The sequence below is a fragment of the Oryx dammah genome, unplaced genomic scaffold (genome assembly GCF_014754425.2).
Source record: "Oryx dammah isolate SB20612 unplaced genomic scaffold, SCBI_Odam_1.1 HiC_scaffold_11229, whole genome shotgun sequence".
NCBI lineage: Eukaryota > Metazoa > Chordata > Mammalia > Artiodactyla > Bovidae > Oryx > Oryx dammah.
This window is the reverse complement of record NW_024080622.1, coordinates 6,441,598-6,469,510: the sequence shown is the minus strand read 5'-3', so window position 1 is coordinate 6,469,510 and position 27,913 is coordinate 6,441,598. Positions and strand designations below refer to the sequence as shown.

General features: G+C 50.0%; 1 protein-coding gene and 1 long non-coding RNA gene across 2 annotated transcripts; one reads left to right on the top strand and one right to left on the bottom strand.

Moving 5' to 3' along the window:
• The first annotated feature begins 84 nt into the window (after window positions 1-84).
• Window positions 85-6,456, top strand: LOC120861204. The gene is made up of 2 exons (XR_005720505.1): window positions 85-191; window positions 4,549-6,456. It is a non-coding gene; the product is annotated as an uncharacterized LOC120861204 (long non-coding RNA).
• On the bottom strand, window positions 6,095-22,465 carry LOC120861201 (FAD-dependent oxidoreductase domain-containing protein 2-like). The gene is made up of 8 exons (XM_040236860.1): window positions 21,918-22,465; window positions 19,715-19,966; window positions 19,306-19,572; window positions 18,838-19,004; window positions 15,395-15,560; window positions 13,766-14,007; window positions 12,460-12,630; window positions 6,095-9,445 (listed from the first exon to the last, which is right to left on the bottom strand). Exons 1-8 carry the CDS (start codon window positions 22,463-22,465, stop codon window positions 9,186-9,188), a joined length of 2,073 nt encoding a protein of 690 aa, XP_040092794.1. The 3' UTR covers window positions 6,095-9,185.
• Between the last annotated feature and the right edge of the window lie 5,448 nt (window positions 22,466-27,913).

Here is a 27,913-nt window from a genome sequence, read left to right as displayed (position 1 = left end):
ATACTAGAGTGGGTTGCCCTTACATCCTCTAGGGGATCTTCCTGACCCAGGGATTGAACCTGGCTTTCCTACCTTGGTAGGTGGATTCTTTACCACTGAGCCACTTGGGAATCCCTGGAAGGAAACTATGCTCACCACTGTACCACCAACATGCTGACTTTGGGGCATGGATCCTCCATAGGAGGTGCTCCGTGAGAATGTGTTCCATGAACAGAGAACAGGCACACAAATCACACCTTTGACTCCAGATCCTATTTTCCCTACCACATTGCATGGGCTAGTTGTGCCCTTCCAAAGTCATTGCCGTGTTTTCCTTCAGCTCATTCTGGCCACATCATGCTGTTATTTGTTCTCTGTCCAACTGGCAGGTTCACTGGCTCACTCCCCAGGCAGGCAGGGACACAGCCACAGCTGTTCAGGGACCTTCCTCTGGGATGGGGTTGATGACCTCCGTGGAACAGGTCTACATTCCCTGGTCAGCCTTCCACTAAATAGTCTCTTGTCTGTTGTGGGCAGGAGACCGGGGACGGGCATGGGCAGGCATGGTCTCCATTTTGTCTGACCTCTTGTTTTTGCCTCTGCCTCCACCTAGGACTGGAGCCAACAGTGATGATCTGTAGCGGGACCCCAGGCCCCCTGCCTCTCCTGAGGTCAGCGTCCGTTGGTGCAGCTGTTGCTGTTAATGCCAGATGCCATCTGGCAGGGGCGCTCCCATCCTGACTGTTTTCATTTCTGTTTTTCTGTATCTTCAGTGCTTTATCTTCCAGGGCCTCTTTGTTCAGTCACTAAGTCACATCCAACTCTGTGACACTGTGGACTGCAGCTCACCAGGCTTCCCTCTCCTTCTAATTAACCCTGTTTAGCATTTCCACAGCATTTTCTAGAAGGTCAATTTCCCTGATTAATTCACATCCTGAATTCCAAAGGAGGACCAGTCCTGTTTATCCTCACTCCATAGTCACTGCACCTCCGTTGACCTCAGGCTTCTCCGCTGAGAAATGAGAGGAAGGATGCCTTCCTAATAGAGGGCTGTGAGGTTGCAAGAAGGGTGGAGCACAGGGCCTGGCACGTTGTTAGTGCCTGATGATGAAGGTGTCTTCTTCTACCTGCAGGGTGAGAACCTGGAGAGGGTTGCGCTCACAGTGGGCTCCAGAGGGGCTTCCCAGCCCTGTGGGGGTCCACCTGCTCAGCCAGAGCTGACCCGGCCCAGCTCTGGCTCAGTCACAAGGCAGGCTCAGGGCTCAGATGTGAGGGAAGGAGAAGGTAGCTAGGACTGGCAGTCTGAGCTAGAGTAAAGCTTCTGCCCTCTTACTTATGTACCGCAGTGTTTTTCAACCTGTGGTGTGTGAGCCACCTGTGGGTTTGAGAATTCAATTTAGTGGGTTGTGAAAGTCGCTCAGTCGTGTCCGACTCTTCGCGACCCCATGGACTATACCGTCCATGGAATTCTCCAGGCCAGAATACTGGAGTGGGTAGCTGTTCCCTTCTATCCCACATTGCAGATGGATTCTTTACCATCTGAGCCACCAGGGAAGTGGGTTGTGATCAGTTTTTAAAGAAACAATCATAGGACTTCCCTGGAGGTCCAGTGGTTAAGACTCCTTACTTCCACTGCAGGGGTGCAGGTTCAGCCCCTGGTCTGGGAACTAAGATCTCATATGCTGTGTGGCACAGCCAAAAAATAATAAAATCAGATTTTTTCAGAGTACATTGCATATTTTAAGTATTGTTTTGTGAAATATTTCTTGGTGTTATATTGACATATCTGTGTGTCCTAGGTTGTGATAAAGAATGTATTTCTTACTTTGGATCATGGTCAAAGGGTTTGAAAGCTACTGATTTATTGAAGAGTTACCAAACACCTGACACTGTTCTGAACACCCTTCATGTATTAATTCATTTACCCTACAACCCTGTAAGGTTGTTACTGTTACAGCCCTTGTCTTACACATAGAGAAAATGAATCACATAGAGGTTAGGTATCTTGTCCAGAGTCATCCATATAGTAGGAGGTGGAAGCTTAAAGGTAATGTACTTCTCCTAGCAACTCATTTAATTTAACCTGAGACATTTAATTTAACCTCTTCCTCACCCACCCCTAGGACCAGCTGACCAATCTAGGGCACCAGAGGGCAGTGTTGGGCTCAAACCTTTGTAGCTGGTGGTGAGGCAGGTGGGCGGCAGCAGTTTTCAGCTGTGGCTCTAAGGAGAGGCGCCCACACGGTGGCAGTATGGTCTCGCAGCCTCCCCTAGGGCTGGCCGCGGTCGCGGGATCACAGCTACCTCAAATCTTCAGGGGACAAGGCTGTAGTACAGGTGCCTCTCAGAAACCATGTGTTTGGGGATTTCATGGCTGGAGGGAGGCACCTTAAAATAAAACACAGAAATGGTGGGTCACAGTCTAAGCTGATAGTTTCTCTTCAGGAGGTGTTGCTCCTGGAGTATCTTTGCTTTTTGCCTGTTGTGTGTTTTTTAAAGCACTGTTGCAGAACAATTAGAATTGTGACTTGTGTTTAGCAACTCAGGAAGCTGGTTTCATGTGGTTCATGTTCTGTCACGTTTCCAACAATTACACAATGTCCCCTCACCCCTTTCTGAATATGAAGACAAGCCTGGAACAGTGACAGAACTCTTAACTCCTAGACTGGCAGGAGCGTCCTCCTGGGATGGTAGGTCTGGAGTGTCATGGCTGATGTGGTGGTGGGGGCTTGTTTATGTTATTACCTCCCTTGCCCATCCTCGTGTCCTCAGGAGACACATACAGGCTGGGCACCAGGGCTCATTCTAGATTCCACTCGCTGTTGAGGTGAGGCTCCTCACATGTTCCTGTCTGGTCAGGTCTGGTGGCTCAGATTCTGTCTGGCAGGGCAAAACCTGCAGCTGTGATATGCTGTGGAAGGGTCGCAGATAAGGACCTTTCTTGGCCAAATGCTTTGCCTCCTTCACCCTGTGGCGCATTTCTCTTCCCAGTCTTCGAACAGGAGCAGCCGTAGGGTAGAAAAATAAGCCCTAGGCCCCAGTTTGAACCACATCCTTCTTCACCAGCTCTGCCCATGACCCGCTGCCTGACCTTGAGCAGGTTGGTCAACCCTTCTGGCATCATTCCTTATCTGTATGAAGTTCTAACAATGCTTACTCCACAGAAAGGTTAAGAACTTTCATAATAAGGAAATAATGGCCAGCACATCTGTGGTCCTTAACACATGACTTCCAAATGTTCTAGCACTTTTCATATTTCAACTCATTTTATCCTCACAGTAAGCAGAATACTGTTATTAGTTGCTTTTTACAGCAAAATACTGTTACAGTTGCATTTTGTATTTTATAGGAGAGAAACTGAGGTCCTGAAAGGATAAATAACTTACCCTAGATCATGAATCAAGCAAATGGTAGGGCTGGGGCTCACCCAGGCAGACTGGCCCCAGGAGGTGTATGCGTAGCCCTTTAGTTCTACTATGTCTTTCATATTATCTTTAAATAAAACATAGTGTGTAAATACTCTTTGAAGAGGTAGCTTTTATTGTAAATATTTAGTCTTTTTTTTTTTTTTTTTGGTAGCATTGTGTAGCTTGTGGGAAATTAGTTCCTCCACCAGGGATCAAACCGGGGCCCCTGGCAATAAAAGCACTGAGTCCTAACCACTGGATTGCCAGGGAAGACCCCCAGACCTCATATCTTGATAGGAGTTAAGTTTTATTATTATTGTTAATTTTATTTTTTGCTGTACCACATGGCATGTGGGAACTTAGTTCCCAACCAGGAATTGAACCCCCACCCCCTGCAGTGGAAACTTGGAACCTTAACCACTGGACTGCTAGGGAAGTCCTGTTGTAGAAGTTTTGGCCACCTTTATTCTACCACAGCGTCTCACAGCAGAGGCTTCAGGGTGCCTCTTCTCCTGGTACACTGACTTATTTTAAACTTAAACATGGCTAGGGTTAAGGGGCTCATCTCATACATTTTTGTAGTTGCTCTATTTCTAACCTACAATGATGGATTGTAACACACTGAACATTTTGATACTACATTGCCATTTTTTTCTGTGGGTGGCACTCTTCTGCATCTAATTAATTTATATGATTTGGAATGATTTGAGAGACTGGTCTGAGATGGAATATTTCAAAGAGATTGAAAAAACAGTGACAGACTTTTGAAGGATTTTGCAATTGGCACTAAGCTTGGGGCTTTCTCCAGAAGAGCAGGCAAATCAGTCTTATTTATGTAGACTTGCAGGAGGAGTGAGACAGTCTGTTGGTCCTTTCTTCCCTGCTTAAATACATCTGTTGCATGCCATTTTTTATTTTGGGGTTGATGGATCAGTCATATGATGTACTTGGATTAAATACTTGGGCTAAAGCATCTCATATATCTGCCCATCGACTTACTTTGTAGCAGATTTATATTCCGTCTGGGATGCCAGACTGAAGTCAATGCTTTTTTTTAAAGCCCACAGCCTGACAAAAACCTTTCCCCAGTCAGCATTTTTACCATATTTTAAAAATATAAGCATCTGTAGGGAAATGATGCAGGCTCTTGTTGCTTTTCTAGGGAAGAATCCAATGTGGCTTTGGAGGCTGATGTTGTAACTGATCAGAGAACCGAGAATCCTGAGGCTGAAGTCTCATCAGGCCTGATACTCTGGACTCCAGAGCTGTCGTCTTCTCTTGAGTCATCCCATCCTACCTGCATCACAAGATGTCTGGTTTGGTGGAGTGGATTCATACTCTTCTTGAGGATACTTTTGTAGAATCAGCATTTCAACACTTCTCTTCATTTCTATGGGCACACTTTCCTAGGTTTGGTAACTGTTTGGTCTCTTGACTTCTTATAACCCAGTGTCCACATGAAGGAATCGCATAGGGACAGTGATAAGGAGATGATTGCTTTCAGTTCAGTTCAGTTGCTCAGTCGTGTCCGACTCTTTGATTGCTTTAATGGTTTAATATTTAGAGGATGGCTCAGAGGAGGTGGATTTTTGAAACACCGCATCACTGACTTGCTATTTTCATGGGTTTCTGCCTCAGGTTCCTCATGTGTAAAATGGAAGGAGTGATATCTAGTACCTCTTAGGGTTGTGGTGACAATATAGCAAGCTATTTCATGCATGTGTTACTTGTCTATTGCTGTGTAAGAAATAACCCCAAATTCAGCATCTCAAAACAAACATTATCTTGAAGTTTCTGTGGATCAGCAAACAGGAAGCAGCTTCTTGATTCTGGCTGGGTGGTTCTGGCTCAGGGTCTCTCACGAGGCTGTGTGTGAGTTGCTGGCCAGAGCTGCAGTCATCCAAAGTTAGGACTGGGATACAGTGCGCTTCCAGGCTCACCCATATGGCTGTGGGCAGAGCTTGGTTCCTTGCCGCATGGGCTGCTCCACATTGGATGTCCTTTCAAATTCAACATGACAGGTGGCCTCTCTCGGAGCAAGGAACTCCTAGAGAGAGACAGAAAGCACAGTTTCTTGGTAGATGAATGCCACAGTCTTTTTTATACCCTAATCTTGAAAATGACATCTTGTCACTTCTGCTGTATTTTATTTGCTAGAAATGAATCACTAAGTCCAACCCACACCCAACAGGAGGGGGTTAAACTCCACCTCTTTGGGGGAGAAGTATCCAATAACTTGTGGGCATACCTTTAAAATCACCACCACCAGTTCTGGGCATATAGTGAATGCTCAGTGAATGATTAGGTGTTATGATGAGCTTAGCAGACAAATTCATTTCTTGGTGAGTTGATTTCCAGGAAGGCTTTAGGGACACCCTACTTTTATGATGCAAAAGGAATTTGGGGCTCATATTAGCCCTGAGATTACATTCATTTTCTTGTCACTTGGGAGGGAAGATTCTTCCAGAGACTGGTGGTGTCCAGCTGGGTCTATCAGTCCAGAGTCTAGGAGAGGAGCACACATCACTTAAAGTTCCCTTCTCCAGACTGAGCACATTTTCTCCCCCGACACCCGATGCAGTGTCTTCTCAACTGGGGCCAACAGATGACACCAGTGGTACCACCTGGACCAGGGGGCAGAGCCCACGCCCTGCCAAGGGCTCTCAGCCTCTCCTGCCCCCAGCAACTTTACAGTCCAAAAACAGAGATGATTTTTAAAAATAAATGAATTTATTTCACCATGGAGTATAAATCCCAATTTGGGCAAAAGAGGAAAAAGGAAAAAAAAAAAAAAAACCAACTCTGCAAACCTAAAACCTCCTCAGTTTCCCTTGTATATGGTTTTCTATTTTTATATAGTTACAAGCAGTTGGAACACTTTCATATCCTGATTCTTTTAATTTGTCACACATGTACTTGTATAAATATTATGTAGTCTTTTACCACTTTTTAGAGTTTTTGAGGGCTGTTTAATATTCATGGGCTGAATGTACCATAGTTTACATAACTATTCTCCATTTTTCTCATTTCATTCTGTTCTTAATACAAAAGATAATTTGCTTATTATTTATTTTTATGTATGTTGTTTTCTGCCGTAATTATTTTTGCCCATGCGTTTTGCCTTTTAATATTTATCATTTTCTTTAAAATAGGCATATTAGTCAGGCACGATGGTTATACCTAGAAATGTTAAACCTTTTCTCCTGGGGAATTACTCTGTTGCTTCTAAACTTGGAAAGTCCTTTCTTTTATTATAGTACCTCCTCTTCACCTCTAGTTTCTATATGGCTTTGAAAAATTATTCTGAAACTAATGTTGAAGTATAATATGAAATAGGGGTCTAAATGAGATTGATTTTCTTCCCCAAGTTAGTAACCCATTGGTCCAACATCATTTTTATTTACTTATGTAATTTTGGCCATGCCCAGGGCATGCGGGATCTTAGTTCCCTGAGCAGGGATTGAACCTGTATCCCCTGCATTGGGAACTTAGTCTTAACCACCGACCATCAGGAAAGTTCCAGTCCAACATCATTTATTGCACACTCCTGTACAATCTTCTCCACTGGTTTGTGATTCCCTTTGAAAAACACCTCCATCTTAGAACAGGCTCCACTTCTGGCCTGTTGATTCTCACTGATTTGTCTGTTTTGCATGTGTAGCTATAATATCTTCAAAAAGGATGAGTAGATGAAGTCATGCCTTAGCTAGGAGAGGGACTTGATCTGGCTGGAAACGACAAGACCTGCTAGAGGGCTGTCTAAACTTGACAAGGAAACTGAGACAATGAAGGAGGACACAACGAGTCCCTTCAACACAATAGGAAGGTAGCAGACAGCAAAGATGGCATGCCTAAGGCAACGGGCGCTCAGAGGCCAGGATTTACAAAGAAGGCCCCCGGGGCTGGGGAGGGTGGGTTGCTAGAAGCAAGTGAGATGTAGACAGGACTCCAGCCAATGCAGCAACGATCGTCACAGGAAAAAGTAGTTCTCTGAAGCCAACTAATTAATTTACAGGAAAAATACCAGGGAATGTTGAGTCTCATTGGCTGAGTAAGAGCTGAACCATGTCTTATTAAACACAAATAAGGCTGGTGATATTGTTATGGAATTAAGAACTTGGCGCATGACGGAAAGAGCAGCAGATGTCACATACTTAGGCGTCAGTCAACTATTTGTTACGGCACCTCGAACCAGGGGCTCAGCCAGCCTTCAGTAACTGGGTAGGTGAGATGTGTGTAACAGGATTGGATTATATGGGTACAGTCCTAATTAAATAATTTATTTTCATACTAGTCTTAACCACTGGACCACTAGGGATATCCCAAAATATTTATTTTTAAAAAGTTTAGGAAAAGGAAGGGTGGACTAATGGGACCCAATTTTGGTTTACCTGTAAACAGTATGAAATACAGCAAATTCAACACCCTGGGATTAGGGAGAGACCCTTCACTGAGAAGTTTCAGCTCTCTGCAAACTATGCCAAGTCTGGCCATGGGGTAAACACCTCCTCCCTGACAGGCTCAGGCTTTCGGAGTCTCACTGTTGTGACTGCAAATACCTGGAGCACAGACAGCAGTGCTGGGGGTAAGGGATTTTGGACCTGGCCATCATGAAGAAGCTGTTCCAAGTAAAGGGCAGCGGATCCGGAAAGCTTGTGTCCCTGCCATTCTAAGTGGACACATGAAGGACTTAGTGGTAAGAACCAGTGAGAAAGCTATCACCTGTGATCCTGGGCTTTTGAGGAAACCACCATGATTATTTTCTGTACAAATGCTTTCCCATGGCTTACTCATCAATGGGACTCAAATACCTGATGAGAGAGTAAGAAGGGGCAGATTCCTGGTGAGGAGGGACAATAAAAAAGCCAGAAAAGCTCAGGGAACCAGAAACTACATTCATCATCATCATCTTACAAGCTCATTTATAAATGATTTCTTGCCCATGCTGAGCTGGGCTCTGTACAGAACAGTGGGGTGAATCACCTCTGAGAAAATCCCCACTGATAGCCAGCATGGCGACCATTTCACAAAACCTGATCTGGCAGGGCAGAGGCGAGGAGGGATGCCAGAGGGCAGGGGAGTGGGATGAGAGAGAGGAGAACAAGGAAGGCCAGTCAGGGAGGGTGGTCCTGGAGAGAGAGCAGCTTGGCAGAGACCCGCCTCCATAATATGGCCTGCAGGGAGCTGTCTTCTCTCTGCCCCCACTGGGATTCTGAAAGCAGAGATGGGGTGGGGAGAGGCAGTATGGTGAAGCAGGGCCGGCCTTAGGGCTTCCCAGACTCCTGGCTGGAACCCCAGAGATCACCTGACCTTTCTCAGCTGGTGTTTTCATCAGCGGGTAATGGGCCCACCTGCCCTACTTGGTAGAGGACCTTAGAGCCTTTGTCTTAAAGTGCCTGCTACAACCCGTATGAAGATGAGGGTGGATTGCACTTGTCAAACGCTCCACGGGTGGGCGGAATCTAGGGGCCTCAGAAGAGGAACACTGGGCACTTGACGGGGACGGAGCTGAGGCCAGCCTGGTGCTCGTGAGGGCTGGCTTTCAGACAAGTCTGGCGTGGAAGGCGGCTCCCTTCCATCTGGCAGAAGATGCTGTCCCTGGACCCCTCTTCCCAGAAATCCCTGAACCAAATAGGAGGGAGATCACCGTGTGGCCACCCTTCAGCCCGTCTGTGTCCTCCGTGTGGCTTTGGTGCGGTCTCTGCGATGATCTGAGGGGAGTCTTTGGCAATCACGTGGGAGCACAAAACTGCAGGGAAGAGGAAGGCTGACTGTGAGCCTAGTGGGAGCAGCCGCCCATCAGAGCTCCTCCTTGTTGCTGCTGAAAGGTGAGACCGGAGGCTCTGGAGCCAGAGAGTGCCCTCCTGGCCCGTGGTTGCCAGGCTGCTGGTCGCTGGACCCCGAGTGCTGGCCCACGGTGGCAGAGTCCCACAGGAGCCCGCTCTCCACGCCGTGCTGACGGAGGCTCTCAGTTCCCATGAGCCCCTGCGTTCTCAGGTAGCCCTGCTGGCAAAAGGGCGGGAGCTTCTGGCGTGTTAGGGCGAACAGGAAACAGGACTCTGCACAGAAGTAAAAGGAGATGGGCTGAGAGCTGTGGGGACAGGTGCAAGGGGAGGGGCTGCTGACGCCCCCGTGGCCTCACTGCTTTCCTCCAGCCCCTAAGCCCGGGGGCCAACTTTTCTGGGTATCTCAAGTCTGACCTGGGTAGCTGTGGACCCCATCCCTCCCTGAAGTTCTAAGGAGCCGCCTTGACATGGGAAAAAAAAAAAAGCTCCAAAGGAAAGCAAACCAAAGAGATGGCCCAACTCCCAGAGATGGGGGCCTGCATGCTGCTGTGTGTGGCGCCACTGGTGGGGGCAGGGGGAGCTCACCCACTCAGGAGCAGCCCCTTGGCCTTCTCTTCCAGGAAGCACCTGGGGGGACCGGGATCTACTGAAACCTGGGTGCCTAGAGCCTGTGCTCCATGACAAGCAAAGCTCCCGCAATGAGAAGCCCACGCACAGCAAAGACGACCCAGTGCAACCAAAAATAAATAAAAATTTTTTAGAAATTAAAGCAAAGGATTAAACAGATGTGGGCTCAGGCTTCTGAGGGCTTTAGAGACAGGATGGGAAGATGGCGTGTCAGAGAACCACCCTGACCTGTCTCAGTAAACAGGCACATTATAAAGGGTGCTATAAGGCTCATATGAGATCAGGCTGGGAGTGCTATAGGAACAGTATTTCCCACCTTCTCTTTGACTTCCAGTACAGAGGGCCCTTGGCAGAATGGGCCACAACCACGCTCTCTGAGCAGGGAAGACAGCAGATGTGGCAGAGGATGGAGGCGGGCAGTGAGGCAGCCTCTTGACAAGTACCCCCTCCAATAACATACGTCACCCCTTCTGCAGGGATGGGGCAGAGAAACCCAGCAGATCTGGGGCCAGAACTAGCAGCTGCATATCTGCTAAAGGGATGGAGGGGAAGCCCACTTCTGCCAGCTAGCCCTTTGGGAGAGGAGTCTTGCACGTTCAAGGCAGTGACACTTGGTGGCTTGTACTGTTGAATATATCTAGGAGGTAGGAGCCAGGAGGCTCAAAGGGCCTGTGGTGATGGACTGGTGGGAGCCGTGACTCAGGGCTGGAATACACCCCCTAAAAGGCACCAGCATCTCTGCACTCCTGAAACCTCAAGAAATAGGTAGGCATTTTGCAGCTGAGGTCTCTAGACCTTCAATGCACAATTTCCTACGGAAGCATACAGTCAGAGCTGATGTCTGCAGGATGCTAGTACTTCAAAGCTGCTTTAGCTCTGCTCTCTGAATTACCCCTGCTGGAGCGTCTACATACATTTAAACTGTTAACTTCAAGTACTGTTTTCAGCCATCTCCCTTGGTACATAGATTTTTTATTTCAAGGTGAGCTGAAGGACTCTTGCTCTCTGACCTGTAGGCCAAGGACTAACCATCTCTAACCTGGTCTGATACAAACAGTGCCTGATATGCAACCACTGTTTCAACAGATATTTGCTGAACGGAAAAAAGAAGTGGCTATCCTAGTAATTTGGAGAGTTTAAAAAAAAAAGTTAAAAAATTCTGGCTTGTTTTGGTCAGTTCTGCCTCTGAATCACGAGACTTCTCTTCCCAAGTCCCTCTTTGGGTTCGACTGTGAGAGCTGTCTTCCAATTCACCAATTTTCCTTTCATCTGTGTCTAATGTGCTACTAACCTTGACACTGAGTTTCTAATTACAAATTGATACTTTTATTTCCAGAAGTGCTACTTGGACCTTTCTCAAAATTGCATTCAATATCCTTTCATTCTGTTTTTAGTAATCCCTATTTATTCACAGAATCTATACATACTTTACATCTTCTCTCCGACCACTCCAATTCATATAGTCCCTGTAGGTTTGATCCAACAGTGTTGTTTCTGTTGACACTCCCGCATGGTCATTTGAGTTCTTATGTGTTAGTGATTTCTGCTTGGGAGTTCATGTTCCAGAGAACTTTATCTGTGGGAATTCTTTGAGGTCTGGCTTTAAAGTCTATTTCCTCACAGAAGACTTGCACTGATGCCTGTGATTTCTGCACCAAGATGACAGTGTGAACTTTGGCCCCAAACTCATATGAATGAGGTCTAGTGGATGGAAATTCTCAAAGGAGGTTTTTCTCCCTGCACTGTACACAGAGCGAAAAATCCTGCATCTCCTCTGTCTCTCCTGGGAGTGCTTTCTGGCTCCTAGCTTACCCATTGAGACCCTGGCTTTATTTGAGGTTTTCTGTACAGACCTCTTAGGGCTTCCCAGGTGGTAAGAATGGTAAAGAACCCGCCTGTCAATGTAGGAGACACAGGAGACGCAGGTTTGATACCCGGGTTGGGAAGATCCCCTGGAGAAGGAAATGGCAGCTCACTCCAGTACTCCTGCCTGGAAAATCCCATGGACAGAGGAGCCTGGTGGGCTATAGTTCATGGGTCATAGAAGAATCAGGCACAAGTGAGCAACTAAGTAGGCACATACAGACCTCCTACCCTGCTCCAGCCTCGCCTTTCCATCCCTAAGTGCTGGTCAGTTATGCAGGCTCTAGGCCCCTGATGACCAGCAGATATCACCTTCTCCGGTGTATGTTTGTGTTTTCCTTAGTGTCTGGCTTCTGGGGGTTCCCTTATTTTCCTGTAAGTTCTTTAAAGAAGACATTTTACTCGGTGTCTGCATGCATGCATGCTAAGTCACTTGAGCCGTGTCCAACTCTTTGTGACCCCATGGATTACAACCCGCCAGGCTCCTCTGTCCATGGAATTTTCCAAGCAAAATATGGGAGTGTGTTGCCATTTCCTCCTCCAGGAGCTCTTCCAGACCCAGGGATCGAACCCATGTCTCTTATGTCTCCTGCATGGGCAGGTGGGCTCTTTACCACTAGTGCCACCTGGGAAGCGCTAGCGTCTGCAGGTGTGCTGTACTGGGCGGGGTCATAAGAGACAGGCGTCTCAGGTGTGGGTCTCCAGACGTGCGTCCTGAAGTTCCACAGGGCACCGATCTGCCTGGTCGTCTTCACCCTCCAGCTCAGCCCCTCTGTCCTTCTGGGAACCTAACTTACCTGCATAGAAGCTTCGCAGGTCAGTATCCAAACAGTTCTCCAGGAAGCGCCTCAGGGGCAGGATGTGCCCCACCGGGGCCGTCCAGTCCGTCAGGAAATCTTCCACGACGTGGTGGAGGGCTGAGGGCCGCGGCAGCGGCCAGCCTGCCGGGCGGAACCTCACCTCCTGCTCTGTGGGAAGGAGAGGGCACCACTTCAGAGCGGGTGCATGGCTTCCTCCCCAGAGCTGCAGCCCGGGTGCCGCCCCCCCATCCTCTTTTGCTCGACCTTCCTGACACCCCTCTGGTCAGCCAGGTCAGCTGTCCTTCCAAATGTCTGAAAGGCTGATGTGAAGGAGAGGGTCTAGGCCAGACTCCTTTGATGTCAGGGGGAGGAACTAAGACCAGTGACTTGAACTTGGTTTTCTTCTAAGACTTCCACAGACTGAGGTCTGTTGCAGCTGCTTTGAAACTGGTCTTCCTGTGAGCAGACTCTGGGTCCTGCCTCTAAGGGGTCTTAGGGCCCCTCTAGTCGAGTTTCCTATCTGGTGCGGTGCCCTTCTGTGTGTCCCCGTCACAGGGCACCAAGCCATGACCAACCATTCCTGTGAGGAAGCTGTGAGGGGCCTGTCCCAGCCCCGGCAGCTTTCAGGATGAGCTGCTGCTTACGAGAGTGAACCCGGGTTCCTGTCACTTCTACCCGCTGACACTACCTCTGCCCTCTGGAACAACCCCTAACTTTAGATCATCCTCTTCCAGGTGATATCCCTTCCAGTTCAGAGGCAGGATTTATGTTCCTCAGGTAGGCCATCTGTTAGTAACTGCTCTGTACAGGGCACCGTGCTGGCATTCTGTGTTATCTCATCCATTCTCCTCTTACATGGAGGGTATCACTGCCACCCCATTTCATACACGAGCAAGCTGACGCTCACAGGGGTTAAGTAATGGTGCAAGGTCACACAGCGAGGGAAGGACGACCCTGGGAACACTGCCCAGCTCTCCTGCTCCCTTCCTGTGCTAATCTGCTCCTGTCCCTTTGCTGTTCCTCCTAGAGTCAGTCTCCAGACCACCTTCTGTCCCCCGTCTCACTCCAAGGTCAGCCTTCTCTGGACACAGCGATGACACTTGTCCCTCTTACTACTGGAGGCGATCACGGCACTCCACGTGTGGCCTGCTGTGGGTCAGAATCTGGGGACGGCATTTATCATTCATAGACCACTTGCTCCACTGAGACTCTGGGCAGGGCCCCCGGTATTCCCCTTTCCATCAGCTGAGGGTACCATGTGAAGGCGCAGTGGTGCTGGGGTCTGAGGAGGGGCCCGGCTCACCGGTGGGGAGGAGCCTGTAGTAGTAGATGACAGGATGGAGGAAGTTGGACAGCCAGGCGTCTTCCATGTGCCCCACAGAGCGGTCAGAAAAGAAGACGTCCTTGTCGGGCCCAGAGTAGTTCCGGCCGTACTCCATGTTGATGACGAAGAGGCCGTGCCTCGCCCTCCTTCCCGTGATCGTCTCCAGCTGCGCCAGCATCTGCATGGGGAACTCCTCCAGATACTCAAAGGTGGTGGCATTCCTGAGGACGGGGGCAGACGACGGGGGTGAGACCCTGGGTGCTTCGGCAGAGGTGACAGGAGTGTGTGCTGTGCACACGCCACCTCTCCTTCCTAGAAGCGGCCACCAAACAGCATACAGACTGATCAGATCCGAGCATCTCACCTGAATACTACTAGAGCCTAGACTTACAGGTGTCGGAAAGCCTGGAGGAACCTGAATGGGTTTGTGGGGAAAGGGTGAGCCGGGCTGAGACCAGTGTCAGAGAAGCCCTACGAGGGAGTGAAGGCCTCGGCGTGCTCCAGAGACAGGAAGGAGGCCCATGGGGCCCCAGTGGAGCCGACAGCGATGGGTAGGAGAGGGGCCTGGGGAGGTCAGCGGGGGCAGGTCAAGGAGGGTCATGTGTGCCATGATGGGAAAGTCTCCTGGCCCAGGAAGGGGGGTTGAGGGCCTCCAGAGGGTATTGAGAGGGGTGAATTCCAAGTGACTCAAGTTTTAAAAGAATCATTCCGGCCACCGTGTTGAGAGCAGACCATGGGGTCCAAGGAGAGAGGCTGTTGTATCAGTGCAGGAGGGGGATGCTCTCGGTGTCCAGACCAAGGTGGCAGTGGTGGGGCTACTGAGAGGCAGGCAGGTTCTAAACACAATTTGAAGGTAGAGTGGGCAGGATCTATGAATGGTGTGAGTGTGGGGAATGGGTGTGAGAGAGGAGTTAAGGGTGGTGAGGGAGGTTCTGCTCCAAGCACCTCTGAGTTCCCTGCATGTCCCTCAACCTCGTGTGCTGCTGCACCCACTGGCTCTGGACCAGGCTGTTCCTTCTGTGGCTTCTCACCTGCCACCTGTCCTTTCAGACCACACACTCCCCTGCCCCCACCCCCAGCTCTACTCCCTTCCCTGCTCCAGATGGTTTCCTTCTAAGGGAGTGACCTCTGTGATCTGCTGCTTATCGCTTCTTTGAAAAGGAGCTGGCTGGCCCAGGGAGCTCTTAAATCCCCTCAGGTGGTCATCTGTCATCGCTGCAGGCCACTGCTTATGTGTTCAGTGCCAAATGCTTTCCACCAGTTACCTTTACTCCTTCCTATAGCCCTGCAAGGTCAATGTTATTAGCTCTACTTTGCAGATAAAGGAAAGGCTGAGAGGCTAACTAACTTGCCCCAGATCATACTGGTAGAAAGTGGCAAAGCTGTCGTCATACCCATGTCTGTCAATCTGTCTGTCAGTAGAGCCCGTGGTGTTGATTTTCCCCAGAAGAGCCCAGTCCCCTCCCTCTCTGCCACCCCAGCCCCCAGCCTTCTCCATCTTAGGAAGGAACCGCTGGGCTGTTCCACACATGCAACAGGAAAAGAAGAGCAAGTCGGAGTAGGGGGGTAAGCTGGCGGGGATGGGGACAGGAGACGGGGATGACTCACTCCTTCAGCAGGACCACGTCGGCCAGCACACTGAACATCTGGTAGAGCCCAGAGGCCTCGTTGATGCGCCGGATGATGGCACTGGCCAGGTGTGTGATGGGGTGCTCGGTGGAGGGCCAGGCCACGCCGTGGTGGCGCTGCTCCAGCAGCCGGTGGACGGCACGCACTGAAACGGCCAGAGGGAGAATGGCAAGCTGCCCTTAGGATGTAACCTTTCACCTCTGAGAGGATGCACAGTCCCCATCAGCTCTGCACTCAGGACACACTTGTGTGCATGGCTCTAAGATGCCTTTAGGGGAGGGCCGTACAAGTTTTCTGAGAAGCGCTGGAGTGGAAGTGTTTCTGACTTTAGCGGGGTCTGTCAGGTGACTCAGTTCTCCTCTGGTGGGACAGCAACCAGAGAGGACCGAGAAATGAATGGGCGTGGCTAGACTTGGTCCCCAGGCCTGAGACTGCCTGTTTCTGCTTTAGGCCACCTGCATGTAAAAGTCCTGCCACTGTCACCACACATGCGACATGTCCACACCAGACCCAGAGCCTTTCTCTGCAACCTCTCGTCTCCCTATAGCCCCCATGTCTGTCAGAGACTCCCTGATGGAGAACCTCTGATGGCTCCCTCTCCTTCACAGCCAAAACCTAATCTCAGTTCTACTTTGAGATACTTTGTATATTTCTGGAAGGATAGAGAAGAAACAGTTATCTCCAACAACAGGGAACATTTTCTGTGGACCTGGGGCTGCCCTTACACAGCTGTGACACTGGGCCACCCCACACAGCTGCCTGCCTCCTCGAAATGAATCAACACAACACCCAAATCCAATAATGGCAAAGACACAGACAATTCACGTGGCAAGAGACTCGGTCTGCCAACGGTCACAGGAAAGGATGTTCAGCCTCATGAGACAGACAGAAGCCTGGTTCTCTGGAGGAAACAAGGTTAGGCTGAGTTTTGTGAAAGGCTGAGGAATGACACGGCTAAGGGAGTGGGGCAGGGGGCCAGACAAAAGGAGCACAGGTGCAAAGACATAAAACCTAGAGAGAAATGGGCACATTCTGAAAAGGAGGTGGGGGCAGGCTGGGCAGGTGAGCTGGTGCTGGCCTGTATGAAGCTCTGGACACCATACCAAGGAACTGGCTGGGGAGCCCCTGGAAGGTTTTTTGTTCAAATAGTGTTTTGGTGGGTATCAGAGTGGCTGGATGGAAAGCCAGAGAGACCAGTGGCAGGAAGACCAGTCAGGAGAGACAAAGAGGCCCCGAGTCAGGCAAGCGAGGCTGGGATGGAGTGACGGGGAAGGGAAGGGCAGGGCTCCCAGCAGGCCCGACCTTCTGCAGCTACCATCTCTCATCTTCTGTGGCTTTTCTCTGCCTTGCTGTTTGCTACTTGCCCCCCTTGGGACCTGTTTCTCAGCTGAATGATGAGCAAGGTTGGGCAGGATGTACCGTGTACAGCTGCACTGCTCCTCCCCCTAGGCGGGTTCTCAGCCAGGAATAGTGACCACAGGTCTCAGTGACCTGTCCACCCAGAACTGTTTCCCATTTGCCTGAAACTCAGGGGTGAGCTGGGAGCCTTTGAGTCAGACAGGTGTGGATTCAGATACCACCGCTGCTTTCCATTGGCTGGGTGACTTCCGATAAGTGACATACGTTCTCTGTGCCCCCATTTCTTTCTATGAAAAAGGGAACTGAAATAACAAGATCTGTCTTATGGGGCTGTTGGGAGGATTAAGAATGTGAGATAGGTGGGGCTTCCCAGGTGGGTCAGTGGTAAAGAATCTACCTGCCAATGCAGGAGGCGTGGGTTCGATCCCAGGTCTGGGAAGATCCCACATGCTTCGGAACAACTAATCATGTGTGCCATAACTATTGATCCTGTGCTCTAGAGCCCAGGAGCCACAACTACTAAAGCCCAGGCTCCCTAGAATCTGTGCTCTACAACAAGACAAGCCACCACAATGAGAAGACACACAGGGCAACTAGAGGAGTAGCCCCTGCTTGCTGCAACTAGAGAAAAGCCCACGCAGCAACGAAGACCCAGCACAGTCAAAAAAAAAAGAAAGGAAAGTGATCTGGAGAAAGATCAGGGGATGGGGGAAGCAAGAGAGAAGGGGCAGGACCTGCCAGGACAGTGGGTACAGGGAGGGTGGTGTGCACAGGAGTGTGAGGAGGGTTTCCTGCTGGGGACACAGCTGGAGAAAGAGACTCTTCCTATTCCGTGTGTGTGTGTTTGTGTGTGTGCAGTCTGCAAGTATTTTGGTAAACAGACAGCGAACACTCTCTCCTTGGTTTTCTTCCCCGACAGCACGCACAGGGTATAAAATATATCATCTGGAAATCAGCAAAACATGATTATCTTTCCATGCCAAACCAGGAGAGTGAAATGCAGAAACTAGCATCAAGGCAAGCAAGGCATCAAATTAGATGCAGAAACATCAGGAAGGAGGACCCTTATGGTGTTTTTATGGTCAAATTAACTGGCCTATGTAACACTCATCATGCAATAAAGCACCCATCCCATGGGCTACCCCGAGTGCAGAAAACCGGCACCGTTGGTACCAAGGGTTTTTAAAAAAGAGCTGAGATAATCTAGGTGCCATTTTTAATGAAATTTGTTGGTATCCAAAGAGTTTGTGTGTACATAATGCTTCCCAGGTGCACTGCCTCTAGGAATTACCTTATTTAGTCCTTACCATGGCCCCACGGGGAAGAGAGTTCACCTCATTTTCCTCTCTGTGTCAGGGGAGGGTCAACAGGCTTAGGGAGCTTAGGGAGCCTCACAGTCTGAGACCACCCAGCCGTTCCCCCAGGTGAGCTGTCCCCAGGTTCAGCATTAATGCCAATGTAGGTACTTCACTCGCACACGGCTGACGCATGGAGCATGCACCCCCAGGTTACACCTTACCTGGGACTTCTCTAGACCAGTGGTCCCCAACCTTTTTGGCACTAGGGACTGGTTTCATGGAAGACAACTTTTCTACAGACTGGAGGTGGGGAGGGGGATGGTTTTGGGATGATTCTTATAAGAAGCACACAACCTAGATCCCTCGCACTCACAGTTCACAGTAGGGTTTGCACTCCTATGAGAGTCTAATGCTGCCACTGATCCAACAGAAGGCGGAGCTCAGGCAGCACTGTGAGCGATGGAGAGCTCCTATAAATATACATGAAGTTTTGCTCACTCACCAGCCGCTCAGCTCCTGCTGTGTGGTCTGGTTCCTAACAGGCCACAGACTGGCACTGGTCCATAGCGCAGGAGTTAGGAACCCCTGCTCTAGACATATCCTCAGACCATGAAAACCCACTGCTGTTTGCCTCAGATGGGAATTTATGACAATCAACTGCTGATAAGCAATCCCTTTAAGACTGCTCTAAGGGAATAAGGCATGTGTTTACAAACACTAGGGATGGTTCTGTCTAGGGACAGTGGCCCTCTCTGCCAGGCTCACCTGTGTATCGGAATCCATGGATGAAACCCCCAGCAGATTTCCGGTAATCCACTGAGTGGCTGGCAGTCCCCAGGATGAAGAGGCCCCGGCTCCCTTTGGATTCATAGCTGGCTCTGACCAGGGGATATTTCTCGCTGAGTTCACTCCCTGAAGAGAGTCGGAGTGACCTGTGAGTGGAGAGGGCTGTGAATTAAAATCACTGCTGTGTATGAAACACTTTTTACAGGCCTGGCACTGGCAGGTATGATCATGTCCATTGAACAGACAGAATAACTGACCTTCAGGGTAAAGATGTGGTGGGGCAGGGGCATAGCCAGGACTCAAGCCTGACTGGAGGCTGGGCTCTGGGTCCCTGTGCGACCTGACAGGAAGGCCCATTCAGGCCCTCCAGTGTCTCCTTGTCCACGCAGGGCCTGAACCAGAGGGGTCTGCTGAGAGAGCTAGTTCCTCCCCTCCATTTGGACTCACTTGCTGAAAATGGAGAAGTCAAATTTCCAGCCCAGGCAGCGGATGACCCGGTCATAGGCCACGCGCATGGCAAAGTTGTCATTGTTGTCCTGGGGGAGGGGGATGGCGTCGGAACTCTGGTTGAAGAACTCCTCCACGAAGAGCTTCAGAGTGATGTGGAACTTGCCCTTGTGGTCTTTCACGATGGCCAAGTCTGTCAGGTCGGACTCGAGCAACCCGTCCAGGGACTTCAGCTGGTAGGTGTCCAGCAGGCCATTGTTGATGGCCCTGGGGCCCCAAGTGCATGTCAGGAGAGAGAGAGACAAGGGTCTGTGCTAGGTGAGGGAGACTCGGGCAGTGGTGCTGAGTCGGGGGGGGCAGGGCGGCTCTAGAGGGGCTGGCAGCACGGCACACACACCTCCCAGCATACCTGAGGTCTCCGACGTAGTGGGTGGCCCAGGAGAGCCGGACCCGGGAGCGGCTCAGCATATGGATAAAGTTGGTGACACTGAAGATGTTCTCTGCTGTCTCAAAGGCCGAGTTCCCCCGGCCTAGGATCAGCACATTCTGACCCTCGAAGTCCTTGGGATCCACGGACACGGACTCATAACCATCCACATATTCAGAACCAGGGAAGTCCACCCGGTTGGGGACCGATAAGCCGGTGGCCACAAGAAGGACGCTGCAGGTGGGGGACATAGGGAGGATGGCTTAGCCTCTCAGCTATGAGACCACTAAGTAAAAAAATCCCTCTTTGGACCTGCCGCCCGGCTCGCCGGCCCCACCCAGCCTGCTAGCTCCTAAAGGAAAGCTGGTCATTCGTTCCTTTACCTACTTCCTGACCTGTCCCAGTGTATCTGACACTTTACCTCAGCCCCCTCACTGAATGATCCATTGGGTATAGTATGTTTTCACCTTTCTGGGATTATACCAAATGTGAGAATCAGTTTTCCTTTCTGACTCTAGAGAGGGTGACACCATGAGAAATTGAATAATTCACTTAATTTTGAACACAGCAGCCAAACCAAGTACCACCTTCATCATGAAAATGAAACTAGACACTCTGCTTTCCCCTTTCTTACTTCCCTAGCAGATGCAAAATCTGCTGAGCAGTGATTCCATATGAGTCCCTGTACTAAGTACTTTCTGACTCATCTCACTGCTCAGAGCAGGTCTGCGTCAGTGTTATTTGGCCTGTGTTACAGGTGAAGACCGCTAGCTCCAAGTGGGCCCATGGACTCCATAGCTCCTCAGATAGCAGAGCTAGAATCTGACCACAGCCCAGCCTAATTTCAGAGTCCTGCTCTTTCTGCTGATGGGGATTACAATCTTGTGGTGGGCAAGCCAGGAGCTGGACCCTGCTGGCCTGCAGAGGAAAGAGTGGATAACAAGATAGTTTCAAAAACAGGAACAGGTGGTCTGGAGAAGGGCCTGGGCAGTCCCTATCCCCGCCTTGTTTTCTGAGCTGTCCACTGGCTTACATCTGACTCCCCTATACTGTAGCACTTCTAAGTCCTAAGATGCAAGGGTCCAAACTGACCCCGCTCCCTAGGCTGTAACAAGCAAGGAATAAGGCTGTGCCTCAGGCAAAAGGCTTGAGAAGATGAACTGTGATGGGGCACTTGCCTGGGGCCAGGTGCTAGGCTGACAACCAGGAAGGGGGAATCAGTCTGGTGGGGCGTTAAGAACACAGGCTTCAGAGTCAAAAAGACAAGTGCAGTCAAGTGGCAGCTGCTACTTATTAGCTGTGTGACAGAACACCAGTTACTTAACTTCTCTGAGCCTCAGTTTGTCATTCATGAAATGGGGATTAGTGAACCTCCTTCATAGGGTCCTTGTGAGGATTAAACAAGCACGGTAGAATATGTAACTCTGAGTTGGAGTTGTCTACACAATATTAAGCTTTCTCCCAAGCCAAAGCAAGCTAAAGCTGAATGCTGGCAGCACTGCCTGTTGTGCCTGGCTCTCATTCAGTTCTGAAGTCCTACTGAGCCCAGCTAACACTTACTGGACAGTTGCCAGCATTTCTCAGAATGAATTTTGGGGAACACAAGTTCCAGGAGATGCGCTACAAAAAGGGTTTTGTAGGTGCATAAGCTCAGATAATGCTGAATATGTTACCCAGTGTTGGAGCCCTTCAGTGAATGTGAAAATATTTAAGACTGAAAAATCCTGGAGGAAAGAAATGGTCAGAATTTTCAAATATCTTTGGGTACACACATTTCTAGGAAACACCTGGGAAATGATGGATGAACTGAACCTCTGTGTACTGGATTTCAGCAGGAACAAAGACGGGGAGGGGGCTTCCTGGTTGGCTCAGTCCGTAAAGAATGCGCCTGCAATGCAGGCGACCCAGGTTTGATCCCTGGGTTGGGAATATCCCCTGGAGAAGGAAATGGCAACCCACTCCAGTATTCTTGCCTGGAGAATCCCATGGACAGAGGAGCCTGGTGGGCTACAGTCCATGGGTTCCCAAGAGTTGGACATGACTTAGCAACTAAATCACCGCCAAAGATGGGCTGAAATGCCCTTTTCTTCCCATTTCTCCCACGCCTATGGGCCAACTAATGGGTTTTCTTCCTCCCAGAAAGGCCCCAGCTTCAGCAGGTGAGCTCTGCAGCCAGGTTCCTTACCTACACTGGTATGCCTGGCCCCGGTGGTCGGTCAGGATGAAGTAATGGCCATTCCAGGCCCTGCGATCCTTGTTCACAGTGACGTGGGCAATGGTTGTGTTATACAGCACGTGAAGCCCCAGCCGCTCTGCAAAGTCGCTCAGGTAGCGCACCATGTCGCTGGCGTCGGGATAGTAAGCGTCCGAGTAGTGTCTGAAGAGCAGCCGGGGGTCGTGGCTGAGCAGAGAGTTCCAGTCGTGACGCAGGTTGAACTCGGCATTGGTCTTTCCAGTGTACCGCTTGTTGATGCTGATGAGCTTGCGGTGCCGCGGGTAGCGCGTGAAGAAGCTGCCCGGCACTGGCGCGCGTTCGAACACCATGTAGTCTCTGCCTGCCCTTTGCAGGAAGTAGGCCATCTGCAGGCCCGCGGGCCCGGCGCCCAGGACGCAGTAGTCCCGATGCACGGGCGCCCAGGCCTGGGCAGGGTGCAGGTAGATAGCCAGGTGCAGGGCGATGGTCAGGAGCAGCCCCGAGGCGCCCCACAGCGGGGCGGCGGCGGAGAGGCCCATCCTACGGCAGACCAGAGGGGTGAGGCCTCGGACCACGCTAGGGCCCTCGAGGCCGGGGGACGGGAGCCAGGAACTGGGGGCCTAGAGAGAGGCAAGGGCTTGCCCGAGCGCTCACTGCGATTTAGGGCGCAGCCAGAACCCAAAGACCTCTGACCGCAACTGCCCCGACTGCATCGTTTCTAGCTCGGATCTGGGCTCCCTCCAGGAGTCCCAAATCCCTTCATCTTCCTCAGGACCTTACTTCCCAGGGGCGCTGGACTCCTAACTGCCATGGTAATAAAAGGGTGGGTATCTTCCCCAATTTCCCCTAAATTTCTGGGGTGCCCAACACCCTCCCAGGGCCTCCCGAGACCAGAGCCTTGAGAATCACGTCTTTTTGGCCTCGCCCCGCGCTCCCGGCTCCAGCCTGGAGGAGGATTGGGCTGCACGGTCCTGTCCCCCGCCCGCGCCCGCGCCCGGCGCCCCGGCCTCTTCGGTCACGTGACAGGGATGCCCCAGCACACCTGCCGCGGAGCCGCGCGAGGCCACTCTCCTGCAGACGCGCGGCATCCGGGAGCCGCTCCCCACGCGTGCGCTGTACCCACGCCCGCAGCTCCCGCCTCCCCGCCCGCCGGCCCACCGCGCGCACAGAGCTCGAACCTCCCAGCCGTTCCGGAGACAGCCCGTAGCCGAGTCAGGCCGCAATCGGCCGGCCCGCGCCTCCGCGGCGGCCCCGCCTCTCCCGCCCGGCCAATGGCACTGGGCAGGGTCACGTGGCGAGGCGCGACACGCCGGGCGGGGCTGCCCAGAGCTGGGCGCCAGGATGCCCGCGAGGGAAGCGCACGTGCTGTGCCGCCGGCCCACACCCGCAGGGAGGGTGGTGGTAGGGTTGAAGATCTAATCTGGCAAGGGCGTGGAGCTCTTTAAAACTGTGTCTTTACCCTTGTAAGGGAGGCATGGGAGCAGATGACTTTGGGAGATAAGCCCCCGTGACACTTCATTAATGTGGGCAAGGACTAGTTGGCTACCCAGTACTTTGAAACTGGAAACCAAGTTGGTGAAACCAGGACCAGTAAAGCAACTAAGGAGTTTTCACTACAATGACTCAGTCTATCCTTCACTAAGTAACAAACAGTACTGACCTGATCTTCCATCAGAAGAGGGGGGCTCTACTCTAGTACTCTTGCCGGGAAAATCCCATAGACGGAGGAGCCTGGTAGGCTGCAGTCCATGGGGTCGCTAAGAGTCGGACACGACTGAGCGTCTTCACTTTCACTTTTCACTTTCATGCATTGGAGAAGGAAATGGCAACCCACCCCAGTGTTCTTGCCTGGAGAATCCCAGGGAACGTGGAGCCTGCTGGGCTGCCATCTATTGGGTCACACAGAGTCAGACACGACTGAAGCGACTTAGCAGCAGCAGCAGCAGCAGCAGCAGGGGCTGTTTCCAATATAATGTAGCTGACTAGCCAAATGGAACTCAGAGGAGGGTTGCTTAATTAAGATCATAGAGTTGTGAACTGGAGTGTGGAATACACACACACACCACCCCATTTATACTCCAAATCATGAGCTCTTTCTAAACTTTTTATTAATTTATGAAGCCTGTTTTATGTGCTTGATATCCATTAACAATTAACGGTCTATCTAAGGAAGAAATGGAGAATTTTAATTGAGCCAACCTAAAGCTGGCTTAAAACTTAACATTCAGAAAACTAAGATCATGGCATCCGGTCCCATCACTTCATGGTAAATAGATGGGGAAACAATGGAAACAGTGACAGACTTTATTTTCTTGAGCTCCAAAGTAACCACAGGCGGTGACTGCAGCCATGAAATTAAAAGATGCTTGCTCCTTGGAAGAAAAGCTCTGACAAATGTAGACAGCATGTTAAAAAAGAGACATCACTTTGCTGACAAAGGTCCATACAGTCAAAGCTATGGTTTTTCATGTATGGATGAGAGTTAGACCATAAAGAAGGCTGAGTGCCTTTTGAATTGTGGTGCTGGAGAAGACTCTTGAGAGTCCCCTGAACAGCAAGATCAAACCAGTCCATACTAAGGGAAATCAACCCTGAATACTCATTGCAAGGACTGAAGCTGAAGCTACACTACTTTGGCCACCTGATGCGAAGAGCTGACTCATTGGAAAAGACCCTGGTGCTGGGAAGGATTGAGGGTAAGAGGAGAAGGGGGAGATAGAGGATCAGATGGTTAGGTGGCATCATCGACTCAATGGACATGAGTTTGAGCAAACTCAGGGAGACCATGAAGGACAGGGAAACCTGATGTGCTGCACCCCATGGGATTGCAGCGAGTTGGACAAGACTGGGTGACTGAACAGCAACAAAGGACTATAACCTAGGAGACAGTCTTTCAGAAAGCTCTGAGGACTGTAACCAAGGGGTAGGGGAGGGAGGCCAGTTTATCTGTGATTCTGGTGAAGGGACATATGCAATCAAGCACACGGCTTGGTAGAAGGTTGTTGTTGCTCTTTAGGAGGAATTAACAGCTTAATGGTTTTAGTTCTTAAGTATGGCAAGATGCGAGAAACTGGGTTCAGGAATTTCTGTTGAAAATATCTGTCTGAAGGCTAGTCCTATCAGTTTTCCTAGAGCACAAAAGTGCCTTGTCCAAATTCTCATCCTGAATTCCTCTCATGGTATATGTAGGTCAAGTGGCTAATGACTTGATTCTTGTAGAACTGGGTGGGAGGCTATATTCCTTATTTTACAGTCCCTTCCCTTTCAGTCTTAATTTTGACCAAGGTTTGAGAGGTATTCTGTGACTGATATGGCCCATGGTGATAGGAATGCTCATTCTCAGGCCAGGCAAGGACTCATTGATAGGCCATTCAGTGTGCTATTACTGGACTGGGCTCTGTTAGTAGTAGCCAAAAGCCTCTGGACCTCCTGTCTTACTGGCCTGCTATGGTTCAGGTAATGGTCCTCTCTATTTCTTCCCATTATCTATAGAGTCAGACTGTTACGGTTACTGACCTTGTAGAACGGTGTATTTGTTGTGGTCGCCTAGTCATCATTTTTATTGGAGGCTCTGTCACACATCTGGTTGTGTAAGAAACAATATTCTTAAGGACTTCTTTGGTAGTCAGGTGGTTAAGAATCTGCCTTCCAATGCAGGGGACATGGGTTCCATCTCAGGTCGGGGAACTAAGATCCCATATACCATGGGGCAGCCAAGGCTGTGAGCCACAACTACTGAGCCTGTGTGCTCAGGAGCCCATGCACCACAACTCGGGAGAAGCCCACAGGCTGCAACAAACAGCTTGCATGCCACAACTAAGACAACAGCAATTAAAAAAAAAAAGTCTTGTAAAATAGGCAGAACATGTAAAATACAGCTAGCAACATTCTTTCCTAAGGAAGTATTTGAGCTGAGAGCTTTCGTTAGGTGCAGCCCAGTAACTCTCCCGGTCATCTGACTAGTCCTTTCTGCCCTCATCGCTGTCTTTAAGGGAAATGGCACATTGGCATTGTACATAAAGTTCAACAAAGATGTCTGCATGTACAAAGCAAGTTGTGGGTCATTGTGACCCCTTACAGGACTGAGAAATGAATGTTATCTCCTAAGGAGTTCCATGACTGGCACCAGAAGAAAAATTGAACTTTATGGTTGAACAGGTTATTTCTGCCATTGAGGACTTGTGGTTAATGCATAACACGGAAGCACAATGCACACTAGAGGGGAGGGAGGAGGTTTTAACCTTTCTTGTCTTGCCTTAAAATGGAAATTTTTACCTGATCATTGGTAATATTGTAAACAAAGGGGCCTATGACAGAGCAGTGTAGACACTCAAGCCCAAATCCACTGCTCATGCCCAGCAACTGTGGCTGAAGTGGAGGCAATATAGAGGATGACTGGGTGACCCTGCACCCCACTCAAGTGAACTGGATGGCCGGGGCTGGCATTCCCGAGGTGAAATGTGAATCCTGAATTTTTTACCTGCACAGAATACAGTGCATCTATGAATAAAGTAGGAAACTCAAGAGCTGTTAAGTAGTCCTGTGAGATGGGGCTGAGGGTTCCAGTGGGAAGGCAGCCATGGTGAGTTTGGAAAAACACTGGTTTTCCAGCTTCTCATCACTGAAACTTCTCTAGAGAGTCTTTCTTGAGCTCTCAGACGTAAGTACACCCTTAGGAATGCCATTTATTTTTTTCCTAGCGTACTATTAGCCTCAGAGAAAAGCTCCTGTTAGAGCAGAAATGAATCTTAATCATTATAGCGACCTCAGGGCTTCTATCAGTATCTGACATACAGAAGGCCCTTAGTAATTTGTTGAATAAACACTAAAAGCAGACAAAAGCACCTAACCAAAAATGAAGCTAGGGAGGTCAACTTCTTAGTTATGATGATCATGAGAATGGGTGTGGACAAATAATTAAGTACTTCAAACTGCTGGTCTTATCTTGTACTGGGAAATTAGGACTGATAAGGTATGGCAGGGCCTTCAGACTAGGCTGAGCCTGGACTGTAGAATGCTACCGGTTTTGAGGCAGGGCTATTTACAGCCATCAACTTGGGGGAAGTGGAGGACAGATGAAAGACATGAAGCAGGTGGAGGTTGCTGTTAAGATGTTTTTGGGCCACTTGTTCCAGATAATCCTGCTGGGTTGCATCCTGGGTCTGCAGGAGGCAGCTTGGGGAGTACCAGCCTGACCTTGAAACCCCACACTTGTCACACTATAATGTGAATTTTCTAATGCTCCACCTACACTGAAAACTCCCCAAGCAGCACACCTTAATACGGTTTTCCTAGTAACTTGGACAATAAAGTCCGATACATTTTTGCTTGCTTTCTGAGGCTCAATTATTTTGATCAAAATTGTTAAATTTAGGACTGCTACCCAAAAGTGGAGCCAGTCTTATCTGTACAATGGCATCACTTCCACCAGCATCACAGTTCTGTGTCAGGATGAGATATTTGTTCATGACACCGTGCTTTGAGGGTGCTGGCTTAAGATCACATCACCAGCCCAAGCCAAGTTAAAGTGAAAGTTGCTCAGTTGTGTCCGACTCTTTGCGACCCCACAGACTAGTCTGTGGAATTCTTTAGGCCAGAATACTGGAGTGGGTAGCCTTTCCTTTCTCCAGAGGATCTTCCCAACCCAGGGATCAAACCCAGGTCTCCCACACTGCAGGCAGATTCTTTACCAGCTGAGCCACAAGGGAAGCCCAAGAATACTGGAGTGGGTAGCCTATCTCTTCTCCAGGGGATCTTCCTGAACTAAGAATCGAACTGGGGTCTCCTGCATTGCAGGTGGATTCTTTACCAACTGAGCTGTCAGGGAAGTTTATACAAACCATTACAATCAACAGCCTGTAGAACATCCCTCGGGACATTCTGAATGGTCTCCTTCACAGCAGTGACCTCACCTCAAGCTTCAAAGACTGCCCTGCTTCATCTTTGCAGTGATGTGTGTGTCTCAGGGCAGCAGCTGCGTCTGGCAT

What these genes read in the sequence shown, in the direction of transcription:
- LOC120861201 (XM_040236860.1), bottom strand. Translation starts at nt 22,465, where the DNA reads ATGGGCCTCTCCGCCGCCGCCCCGCTGTGGGGCGCCTCGGGGCTGCTC. An exon ending in GACTTCTCCATTTTCAGCAA is followed by an intron (nt 19,005 to 19,305) that starts GTGAGTCCAAAT and finishes CTCCACTCACAG; the next exon opens with GTCACTCCGACTCTCTTCAG. An exon ending in CCTGCGAAGCTTCTATGCAG is followed by an intron (nt 9,446 to 12,459) that starts GTAAGTTAGGTT and finishes ACTTCTGTGCAG; the next exon opens with AGTCCTGTTTCCTGTTCGCC.